The 12,588-nt window shown below is 47.2% G+C and overlaps 1 protein-coding gene across 2 annotated transcripts in view; it reads right to left on the bottom strand.

Moving 5' to 3' along the window:
* Nucleotides 1–12,588, bottom strand: part of susd2 (sushi domain containing 2) — a 158,292-nt gene that overhangs the window by 20,033 nt on the left and 125,671 nt on the right. For both annotated transcript variants that reach the window (XM_070887679.1, XM_070887680.1), the window contains exon 15: nucleotides 5,956–6,052. In XM_070887679.1, coding sequence (XP_070743780.1) covers nucleotides 5,956–6,052 — 97 coding nt within the window. The remainder of the gene's footprint in view (nucleotides 1–5,955; nucleotides 6,053–12,588) is intronic.

Here is a 12,588-nt window from a genome sequence, read left to right as displayed (position 1 = left end):
AAAGATGCACCGATACCTTTTCGGGGCCAAGTTCGCATTAGAAACCGACCACAAGCCCCTCACGTCCCTCCTATCCAAGAGCAAGGTAATAAACGCCAATGCCTCGGCGCGCATTGAACGGTGGGCACTCATGCTGGCGTCTTACGACTACACCATAAGGCACAGACCAGGCACAGACAACTGTGCCGACGCGCTTAGCAGGCTACCCCTGGCGACCACGGAAGGTTCTGACGAACAGGACTGTGAGATAGTCATGGCAATCAATGCCTTTGAGTCCACAGGTTCGCCCATGACAGCTCGCCAAATCAGAGCCTGGATGGCCAGCGACCCCACGTTATCCTTAGTAAAAAGAGGTGTCCTAACCGGTGACTGGGCAGAGGCTCGTGATGCCTGCCCCGAGGAGATCAAACCCTTTCACAGGCGCATGCATGAGCTATCACTACAAGCAGACTGCCTGATGTGGGGCAGCCGAGTAGTTATTCCTCTGCAAGGCAGAGAGGCATTTGTCTGGGAGCTCCACCGCAAGCACCCGGGGATCGTTCTCATGAAGGCCATAGCCAGATCCCACGTCTGGTGGCCTGGCATTGATGCGGACTTGGAGCTTTGCGTCCGATGGTGAACCATTTGTGCCCAACTTAGTAATGCCCCCAGGGAGGCTCCCCTGAGTCCCTGGCCCTGGCCTACCAAACCGTGGTCGCGGGTGCACGTAGACTATGTGGGCCCATTCATGGACAAAATGTTCCTCGTAGTTGTTGATGCATTTTCAAAGTGGATCGAATGCACCATTTTAAGCTCGAGCACCAACTCCACCACTGTGGATAGCCTCGCAACCATGTTTGCAACGCACGGAGTCCCTGACATATTGGTCAGTGACAATGGTTCGTGCTTCACCAGCGCAGAATTCCAAGATTTTATAATTGACCACGGCATAAATCACGTTAAGACGGCACCATTCAAGCCGGCCTCCAACGGCCAGGCGGAGCGAACAATGCAAATCATTAAACAAGGCATGCTTAAAATCCAAGGTCCCACGCTGCAGGGTCGCCTGTCGCGACTGCTGCTGGAATACAGATCTCGTCCACATTCATTGTCTGGGGATCCCCCCGCGCAACTGTTGATGAAAAGGACTTTAAAAACAAGGCTCTCATTAATCCTCCCAGACATGAACGAAATCACTGAGGCAAAGCGCCGTAAGCTGACCATGACCGAAATTTGAGGGGGAGATGGAATGAGATAGGGGATAAAGTGTTTGTACTAAACTATGGCAGGGGTCCCAAATGGCTTGCAGGGACAATAACGGGCAAGGAAGGAAACAGGCTACTGGTAATACAAATGGACAATGGCCAAACCTGCCGGAGGCATGTGGACCAAGTCAAAAGTAGATTCACCAACAACACTGCAAAACCAGAGGCAGACTACAATGTGGAACTCACACCACACCAGGTGGACAGACAGAGGGAACAACCTGAGGAAAGGGCAATCCCAACGGACAGCCCAGGCGAGATACCAGCAACCACACCCAAAAAAAAACAGACACCAAGGCAAACAACTGAACCACAACTAAGATGCTCCACACGAGAGCGTAGACCACCTGAGAGACTGAACCTATAAAGACAATAAGACCTTGGGGGAGGGTGATGTCATGTATCTCACACTACTGTACACAACTGTATCTTACCATGCTATACATGACTGTAATAAGATATGACCTTTAACAACCAGCATACCTTACCAGCAGGGGTGCACTTGCAGGAGACACTGGATACCTGTCCCAGACAGGTATATAAAGACAGGTCTCAGGCAAGTGTGGCATTCGAGAGCTGTGTAATAAAGGTGCAGGTCCTGAGTGACCTTGACTTCACTATGTGCCTCGTGTGAATCTGTACTGAGGGGACAGGACTTTACACAAACCTCACTCACCCCCCCTCCGCCCCCCAGGTTACCCTTCATGCTGAGTAGCAGAGGGGGTATATTGATTGGGTGGATAGGGAAACTATTCACTCTCGTGGGGGGCATAACCTTAAAATTAGAGCTAAGCCATTCGGGGGTGATGTCAGGAAGCACTTCTTCACACAAAGGGTAGTGCAAATATGGAACTCTCTTCCCCCAAAAAAGCTGTTGAGGCTGGGGATCAATTGAAAATGTCAACACTGAGATTGATAGGTTTTTGTCAGGCAAGGGTTTAAGGTTTACGGAACCAAGGTGGGTAAATGGATTTAAGATATAGATTAGGTATGATCTAATTGACTAGCAGAACAGGCTCAGGGGGCTGAAAGGCCTACCCCTGTTTCTATGTTCCTGCTTATGTGCACAGCTTCACTCATTGGCAAACTCATGTTGTCCTGCCTGGTCTGCACCAACGTTCCATTATAATAAGAGCACAAGTAGACCATTGACTGCATTGGAACTGAATATCAGGCACTATGTATAACCAGCGGCCGACCTGATACCGCTCATTTTGCACCACCGCCCAACATAAATTTCTAGGCCAATGTGTTTGGACATTAGGGGCCCGAAACTGGGCAGAAATTGTGCCGATCCCTTACACATCTACATACAAAATAATATATACTTGTTTTAAATCACTTGGTGTAATATTAGTAGGTGCTCAAAACGAGCATTTAAATAGCATTCCACGGATTAAGACATCAATCCAACTTTTAAAATAATACTAAATCCTCACAGCATTCTGCTGCTGCTCACCCTTGAATAGTAGTAAGAAGAGGAATCAAACCTCACCCTTACTGGTCCGAGGGTTTGAACTCTGTACTTGTCATTTGGGAATGTTATTTTTTTATTCATTCATGGAATGTGGGCGTTGCTGGCAAGGCCAATATTTATTACCCATCCTTAATTGCTCTTGAGAAGGTGGTAGTTAGCCGCCTTTTTGAACCGCTGCATTCCTTGTAGTGAAGGTACTTCCACAGTGCTGTTAGGGAGGGAGCTCCAGGATTTTGACCCAGCAATGATGAGGGAACGGCGATATACTTCCAGGTCAGGAGAGCGTGAAAGTGATGGTGTTCCCATGCGCCTGCTGCCCTTGTCCTTCTAGGTGGTAGAGGTCGTGGGTTTAGGAGGTGCTGCCAAAGAAACCTTGGTGAGTTGCTGCAGTGCACACTAGTACATACTGCAGCCACATTATGTCGGTGGTGGAGGGAGTGAATGTTTAAGGTGGTGGATGGGGTGCCAATCAAGCGGGTTGCTTTGTCCTGGACGGTGTCGAACTTCTTGTGTGCTATTTGGAGCTGCACTCATCCAGGCAAGTGGAGAGTATTCCATCACACTCCTGACTTGTGCCTTGTGGATGGTGGAAAGGCTTTGGGGAGTGATGAGGTGAGACACTCGCCACATTATACCCAACCTCTGACCTGCTCTTGTTGCCACAGTATTTATGTGGCTGGTCCAGTTAAGGTTCTGGTCAATGGTGACCCCCAGGATGTTGATGGTGGGGAATTGGTGTGAGTAAGCATATGCAGGAGTAGGGTAGGGAAGGCAGAGTGATGAGGATTTGATGAGTTGCACAGCAGGGTGAGGTTGAGTGTGGCTTGCAGTAACGTTTCGTGATCTACTGAGATCATTGAAAGGTTTGCGCCACTGCAGCCAAGCCCTCCTGACGACATCCCTGCTTGTGCCCTCCTGTGCAATGTGCAGCCAGGCTGTGTTGGTCTCCTGGGGAGGTCTCTTCCATCCATTGGAAGGGAAGAGAATCTCCCTGTGTGCTGTGACTCCCTCCATAAGCATCTGGAGGGAGTCATGGGAGCGGCTAGGTGCAGCCGTGCACCATTGTTCAGTGATTGTCAGTGTTTGCAGCACCTCAATGCTGTAGAACACTGACAGCATAAGTGTCAAAATTAATTTGTGCATGGTCCCTTTAAGGAAACAAGGCTGATGCCACGTCATCAAAAGACGTCAGCAGACCTGCTTCCGTCAATTGGCCGGGAACCCCACAGGGTGGGCTGAGCAAGCTCAATCAGCGGAGAATCATCGTACACAGCGGGCTGGAGCCAGCAATGGGGTAGGGACCCGCCACCGATGTCGCCCGCCACAGATCCGCCAAGGTAGGGGAAATCTCCAATCTCAATTCATTTAAATGAGAACAATTTTAAAAGATGAAAGTCAGGTGGGCTCCATTAGTCATGTGATCCTCCACACCCAGTTTCTCTCTGTGCGCTCGGTCCAGGTGATGACTAAATGCCCAAGCCCAAAAAGGAAAAAGCCTGCCCCTTATTTGCCAATTGAGACACTGGTAGTGCCCAGTGGGCCTAGTAAGCACAGCAACTGTGAAGTCACCTCGACACACAGACCAGGTGGTCAATTGCCAGTCTGTGCTAACCTGAGCTAAGTCAGCTAATCTCAGCCAAGGCAACAGTAGAGTCCTCGGTGCCCAGGGACAAGTGAAGGTGACAGAATCAGAGTCCCAGCCTTGATTGACAATTTCTGAAAAGTGCCATGTGGGTGACTTGGTGAGGACAGGATCAGACTTGGCTCTTCCATGATCTTACCTCCTCCCAACACTCAGGAGAACAGTTCAAGTAAATATCTATAAAATGCTTTTGCATCTTTTTCCTGGACATTCCCTTTAAGGAGTTAATGCTGATATGCATAAAAGTAATTTAACTAATTACAGTAGGAGGTCTTATGATGCCACTTTGTTTTGCATTCTGACTAGTACATTAAAATATAAATCAATTATTGAAGCACTCTGTGTACCGATAAATTATGCAGAAAGATTGGGGGTCACGAAGATATCATTAACTTAATGGTGCCACATTCGCAGACACAGAAGCTTACAGACAGCTCTGCTTTCTCACTTATTTAATTAAAAAAGGGGTAGGTAGCTCCCCCAGTGGCTCCAGTGATAACTGCACTGCTCAGTAAACTGCTGAGCTTCACAGAGCAGGGTATCAGCTTCAATCTGTCCTGAGGTAGTCAATCTCAGCTCGGGTGGTGATAGGGATGTTAACAACAACAACTTGTATTTATATAGCGCCTTTAACGTAGTGAAATGTCCCAAAGCGCTTCACAGGAATATTATGAGATTAAAATAAATGAAAGCACCCCCATAACTAGCGGTGAGTGGGGAAAACATCAGGCAGGCTTCCCACTCCTAACCACTATCCAGTTGCTTGTGTTACATAGGAACAGGAGCAGGCCATTCTGCCCCTCGAGCGCATTCCGCCATTCATGGCTGATCTCTATCTTAACTCCATTCACCTGCTTTGGTTCCATATCCCCGAACAACCTTACCTAACAAAAATCGAGCGATTTCAGTTTTGCAATTTTCAATTGACCGACCCTCAGCAATGTTTTGGGGAGAGAGTTCCTGACGGGTGAAGAAATGCTTTCTGACATCACTCCTGAATGGCCTAGCACTCACTCACTTCTGCCCCCAGAGGAAATAGTTTTTCTCTATACCCTATCAACTCCTTTAATCATCTTAAACACCTCAATTAGATCACCCTTTGATCCTCTATACTCAACGGAAAACAAGCCTAATGTATGTCTGCGGATGTTGAGTATCCCAAAACCTCTTTGCTTCTCCAGCTCTCCCTCTTCTCCTTTAAAAAACTCCTCAAAAACTTTCTTCTTAGACTAAGCTTCTGACCACCTGTCCCAATATCTCCTTCTTTGACTCTGCACCAATTTTTGTTTGGATTATGCTCCTGTGAAGCACCTCGAGACATTTCACTATGTTAAAGGCATTATATAAATGTAAGTTGTTTGTGAGTGAGGGCAGGGTCCGGTTCAGTTGATTAGCCCACTGGCACATTTTGGGCAGGCGCGTCAGCAAAGGCCAGGGGGGTGAAAGATCAGAGAGTGGCTTGTGTCCCCGGGGCGAGTATCCCAGCGCGAGTCGCTCCTTCGGCAGAAGAGGACAGAGGATTGAGGGAAGGGGGAGGGGGGAAAGAGATGAAAAGCACCAACGGTGAAGAGTTTCACAAAACCATCACGCACCTTTGCAAACGCTTTTCGTTCAAACACAAGATCACTCCAATTAGAACCAGGGAGAAGACAGCAAGTAGACTTCCCAGCACGATGCCCAGAATGTTTTCTGTAAAACAAAGACACTTAAAATGACTCGAGTCAGATGCTTCAAAGATACCTTTCCCTAATTATATTTCATGTGCCTCAAAATGTAAACAAACACAAATTAAAAATGACTTTGATGGGTAATTTTTCCCAATTTGTTCTGGTGATATGACTTATTCACATCAAAACACTTGGAATAAGGTGGCCTTCTAATACACTCCTAGTCACTGATTATTCTCCGTGGAAAACATTGTTGATGATGATTTATCCCGAGGTCGCTTCACACAATCTTGTGACCTTCCTCTGTCTGCTATTTTAACTCAAGCATCATACCATTTATGCTAACTAGGTTGACTCCTCTGCTAAATTACAAATGCAGGTCATGCATGCGAAGGCAGTAATGCAGCCAGCAATAACTTATCTCAGCTCAGGTTACTGTCACTGTGTCCATGTTGTCTGAACATGTTAGCCACAATAGGGCCAAAGAACTTCCTTTTCAGTGTGAACTGTTGCTATATGTGGTTCCTTTACACCTCAATAAAAGATCAACCCAGGGGTATATTTTAACTCAAGTGAGTTACAGACAGGCAAATTGGTTATGCACCCAACAGCAGCAGGAGGCCTTCACAGAGTGTAACCACCACCACCAACTACTTCTATTTATATAGCACCTTTAACATAGTAAAACATCCCAAGGCACTTCACAGGAGTATTGTAAGACAAAAAAATTGACACGGAGCTATATAAGAAGAAATTAATGCAAATGACCATAAGCTTAGTCAAAGAGGTAGATTTTAAGGAGCATTTTAAAGCAGGAGAGAGAGGTAGAGAGGCAGAGAGGTTTAGGCAGGGAGTTCCAGAGATTAGGCCACCAATGGTTGAGCGATTATAATCAGGAATGCTCAAGAGGGTAGGATTAGAGGAGCGCAGATATTTCGGGGGGTTGTGGGGCTGAAGGTGATTGCAGAGATAGGGAGGGACAAGGCCATGGTGGGATTTGAAAACAAGGATGAGATTTTTTTAACTGAGGCGTTTAAAATCGCATAACCGTGAGCCAATGTAGGTGAGCGAGCACAGGGATGATGGGTGAACCAGACTTGGTACGAGTTAGGAAACGGCAGCCGAGTTTTGGATGACGTCATGTTTATGTAGGGTAGAATGTCGGAGGCCAGCCAGGAGTGCGTTGGAATAGTCAAGTCTAGAAGTAACAAAGGCACGAATCAGGGTTTCAGCAACGGATGAGCTGAGCCAAGAGCGGAGATGGGCGATGTTACAGAGGTAGAAATAGGCGGCCTTAGTTATACCACGGATATGAGATCGGAAGCTCATTTCAGAGTCAAACATGATACCAAGGTTGCGAACGGTCTCAGACAAATGTTAGGGAGAGGGATGGAGTCAAAGGCTAGGGAATGGAGTTCGTGGCAGGGACTGAAAATAATGGCTTCGGTCTTCCAAATATTGAATTGGAGAAAATTTCTACTCATCCAGAATTGGATGTCGGACTAACAGTCTGACCATAGAGGAGTCGAGAGAAGTGGTGGTGAGGTAGAGCTGGGTGTCATCAGTGTACACGTGAAAATTGACGCTGTGTTTTCGAATAATGTCGCCGAGGGGCAACATGTAGATGAGAAATAAGAGGGGGCCAAGGTTAGATCCTTGGGGGACACCAGACGTAATGATGCAGGAGTGGGAAGAGGAACCGTTGCTGGTGATTCATGCAGCTGAACCACCGGGCTTCAGTTAAATGCCATAGAAGCTGCCAGCTGATGAAGATTGGGGGGCCTTGGCCTCCCGCTGGCTTGCAGTTAAATGGCAGAGTGCGCTTCTCGAGAGGGTTTCACAGGAGAGGGCGGGGGGGTGGGGGGTGGGGGGTGGACTGTGACTCTCCTCTGGGGCCTGGAGCAGCAATCCTGCTCCTCCTGGCCCCAGTAAAGGTAAGTTTCTGGCACATCTTTTTGGGACTCTTCATCCTTCTCGACAGCTACCAACCTGCTTTCGGCCTGGCCGGAGTGCTTTCTCCGCTCAGGCCTAGGTTAAAATGCAATCGGTGTCCTATTGACGTATATGAGCCGATGGCCTAAACTCGCTAGGCCCCTGCCTGCTTCAGGGCCGGCTGCAGAACCCTACAGGTTACGATCGCAGGCAGCGAGAAAGGGGAGAGTTCCAAGCGACTAAGTTACTGCTCGGTTTTAACTGTCCACCCACCTAATTTCCACTGGATTGAGAGGGTTAAAGCCAATCCCCAGGTGTTAGCCTTGGCCCAGTAGTAGCACTCTTAGCTCTCAGTCAGAAGAGCGTGGATTCGAGTCCCAATCCAAAAACCTGAACACACAATCTAGGCTGACACTTCAGTGCAGTACTGAGGGAGTGCTGCACTGTTGGAGGTGCTGTCTTTTGGAGGAGATGTTAAATTGAGGCTTCTTCTGTCCTCTCAGGAGAATTTTAAAGGTCCCGTGGCACTATTCGAAGAAGAGCAGCGGAGTTCTCCCTTGTGTCTTGCCTAATATTTATCCCTCATCTCTCAACCAAATATCACCTGATTATTTATCACAATGCTGTTTGTGGGACCTTGCTATGCACAAATTGTCTGCTGCGTTTCCTACATTACAACAGTGACTACACTTGAAAAGTACTTCATTGGCTTTGAGATGTCCTGAGTAGTGAAAGGAAAGGCCCTATATAAGTTCTGTCAAAGGGGTGGGAGAGAATGAATTCCTCCTAAGGGGCAGGGAGGGAAGTTCCTCCTCTCCGCCCTCTATGAATTTCTGTTGCCCTCTTTCGAATAGCTGCAGCTCGGTTCCACAGCTGCTGGTCGCTCTCTGGAGCTTCACCCAAGTAGCCATTCTTCATGTATGAGCTTGGACAGACAGTGCTGGCAGGCAATTCAACTACAGGGTCATCACCCTCGAGCCTGACCCTGCCCTCACCCAATTCCACACTGATACATTCCAATGAGAATTACCGGATAACGATCATGAATTCATGATCTTAAACTCTGGGTAAGCCTTCTCCTCCTTGACCCAGAGACGGTGATAACAACTACAGTGACCCTCCTTCTACCCACTCCCCGCACAGCCCCAGCAGAGGTCAACTGGCTCAGCACAAACCGGTGATGAACCCCATGGCCCTGGTTGCTTTTACAGCTCAGTTCCCACACTACATGGTACATTTACCCAATGAGCAATCCAGTTCCCACCAAGACACAAAATTCAATAGCATGGCAAGCGAAGTCAAGTTAAAATTTCCGTGCAGCCTTCAGTAGACTCAGTGCCAACATACTGAATGTGTTTGAAGTTTTATTGTGCTCTCTGCACAGAGACACTGCTGTTTACATGATAGCTGTCTCTCTTCCTGCTGGTAAGGAATCTAATATTCTGGTTTACGACAGGATGTGGCCACTTTATTGCCGTAATAATATTCTGGAGTTTCACCAATACAGGCACAATCAGATCCTTCAATAAATAAGAAATGTTTTCATTTCAAAATCTTAAATGGAGTCATACCATCTAATTTCTAAATGTGTTCCTTAGGTGGGGTTTCGTGTCTGCTTGAAAGAAAGGAGTAAAAATGATGGAACGTCGTGGTCATTCTCAGATGCGTTGGGAGTGCAGAGGGGCAATTATTTTTATCTGTAGTATGCATTTATATAACATTATCTTATCATCGGGACATCCTAATGTGTTTCCCATTTAAAGGGCCGTCACTTCAATGTTTCTCTTGCTAGATGAGGGAGTGCTCCCACTGCAGTACTCCTACTGCCCCATTGATATTAGATAACCCCCTATAGATAACCCCCTATAGACAACTCCCTATAGCCAATTTGTGCACTGTAAGGTCACACAAACACAAAGTAATGAATTACGCGGCAATCAGATTTTTGGTTGCTTTGGTTAAGGGAGGAATGTTGGGACAACTGACTGATTTTCTTCAAATCGTACAACAGGATCTTTTGCCTCCACCTGATCCCACCTCTCGTCTGAAAGATAGCACTTTCAACAATGCATCCCTCACTCAGTACTTGTCTGAGGGTGGTGCAGTATGAGGTGCTCCATTCTGGGGCAAAAACCTCATAGAATAGCACTGCAGCATTCCTGGAAGGAGATGGAGGCAGATTTGAGGCTGAAGCTATCTGTTATTGTCACTGGTTGTGCCAGGCCTGTCATGCAAGTTAGCTGCTGGTATACTTGCAGCAGATGGCACAGCTCTATATCTGCCTCTCTGCTGACCTAGAGTCTGTGATGTCAGTTCTCCATGGTTGTTGCCAAGCAGGTGTCCCAGGATCTGCAAATATGGTTGGTAGCATCATGGTGCATTTAGCCATCAGGCTCTGCTGGTCTCCCTGCCATGGTGGGTGCAGCCAATCAGGCTCTGCTGGTCTCCTTGGCATGGTGAGTGCAGCCAATCAGGCTCTGCTGGTTGCTGGATTCCCTGACATGCCTTCTTTCATGCAGTGCCACCTAAAGCATGGAACACTGTGAAAATGCAACTAATGTAGAGATCAATTTGGAAGTTTCAGTCTCAGAGCATTGGCCCATCCCAAGTCCCAATTTTTCCCGAGGCCCGTTTTCTGGCATATTGCCAGACTTACACCCGTTTTTCTAAGCCAGAAATGCACCAGAAATATTTTGCCAAAGTTTCCCCGATGTATAATTCGAATTTGGTGCCGCGCAGCGTGTCCAGTCGCCTCGGGGGGTGGGGGGATGGAGCCTGCTGTCTGCGCCGAAAAACAATGCTGTACCTTCTGCGCATGCGCGGGAAAAAAAGGTATGTTTTTGACGTCGTTCCAATGGACACGCATGATCAGTACAACTTGGATTTGGCAATCGGTTGTGTGTGAGAGAATGTTGAGTGCTGTGTGAGAGCATTGGTCTTGTGTAACGAGAGAGGATTAATTAGCAATCTGGTCGTGCTTCCCTTGGGGAAGAGTGCCCATAATATGGTAGAATTCTTCATTAAGATGGAGAGTGACACAATTAATTCAGAGACTAGGGTCCTGAACTTAAAGGAAACTTCGACGGTATGAGACATGAATTGGCTAGGATAGACTGGAAATGATGTTAGGGAAATTGAAGGGACTGAAGGTTGATAAATGCCCAGGGCCTGATAGTCAGCATCCCAGAGTATTTAAGGAAGTGGCCCAAGAAATAGTAGATGCATTGGTCATCACTTTTCCAACATTCCATGGACTCTGGATCAGTTCCTATGGATTGGTGGGTAGCTAATGTAACCCCACTTTGTAAAAAAGGAGGGAGAGAGCAGACAGGGAATTATAGACCAGTTAGACTGACATCGGTGGTATGTTGGAATCAATTATTAAGTATGTAATAGCAGCACATCTGGAAAGCAGTGACAGGGTCGGTCCTAGTCAGCATGGATTTATGAAAGGGAAATCATGCTTGACAAATCTTCTAGATTTTTTTGAGGATGTAACTAGTAGAGTGGATAAGGGAGAACCAGTGGATGTGGTGTATTTGGACTTTCAAAAGGCTTTTGACAAGGTCCCACACAAGAGATTAGTGTGCAAACTTAAGGCACATGGTATTGGGGGTAATGTATTGACGTGGATAGAGAACTGGTTGGCAGACAGGAAGCAAAGAGTGGGAATAAACAGGTCCTTTTCAGAATGGCAGGCAGTGACCAGTGAGGTACCGCAGGGTTCAGTGCTGGGACCCCAGCTATTGACAATATACATTAATGATTTAGACGAAGGAATTGAAGGTAATATCTCCAAGTTTGCAGATGACACTAAGCTGGGCGGTGGTGTGAGCTGTGAGGAGGACGCTAAGAGGCTGCAGGGGGACTTGGACAGGTTAGGTGAATGGACAAATGCATGCCAGATGCAGTATAATGTGGATAAATGTGAGGTTATCCACTTTGGTGGCAAGAACAGGAAGGCAGATTATTATCTGAATGGTGACAGATTAGTAAAAGGGAAGGTGCAAAGAGACCTCGGTGTCATGGTACATCAGTCATTGAAGTTGGCATGCAGGTACAGCAGGCAGTAAAGAAAGCAAATGGCATGCTGGCTTTCATAGCGAGCGGATTTGAGTATAGGAGCAGGGAGGTCTACTGCAGTTGTACGGGGCCTTGGTGAGACCACACCTTGAGTATTGTGCGCAGTTTTGGTCTCCTAATCTGAGGAAGGATGTGCTTGCTATTGAGGGAGTGCAGCGAAGGTTCACCAGACTGATTCTTGGGATGGCAGGACTGACATATGAAGAAAGATTGGATCGGCTAGGCTTATACTCACTGGAATTTAGAAGAATGAGAGGGGATCTCATAGAAACTTATAAAATTCTGATGGGACTGGACAGGTTAGATGCTGGTAGAATGTTCCCGATGTTAGGGAAGTCCAGAACCAGGGATCATAGTTTAAAGATAAGAGATAAGCCATATAGTACCGAGATGAGCAGAAACGTTTTCACCCAGAGAGTTGTGAACCTGTGGAATTCTCTGCCACAGAAAGTTGTTAAGTCCAGTTCGTTGGACATATTCAAAAGGAGTTAGATGTAGCCTTTACGGCTAAAGGGATCATGGGGTAAGGAGAAAAGGCAGGGG

This window comes from Pristiophorus japonicus, chromosome 8 (assembly GCF_044704955.1).
Source record: "Pristiophorus japonicus isolate sPriJap1 chromosome 8, sPriJap1.hap1, whole genome shotgun sequence".
In the NCBI taxonomy this organism is placed as follows: Eukaryota; Metazoa; Chordata; class Chondrichthyes; family Pristiophoridae; genus Pristiophorus; species Pristiophorus japonicus.
Note: the sequence above shows the minus strand (reverse complement) of the source record. Positions and strands in the feature narration are given on the sequence as shown.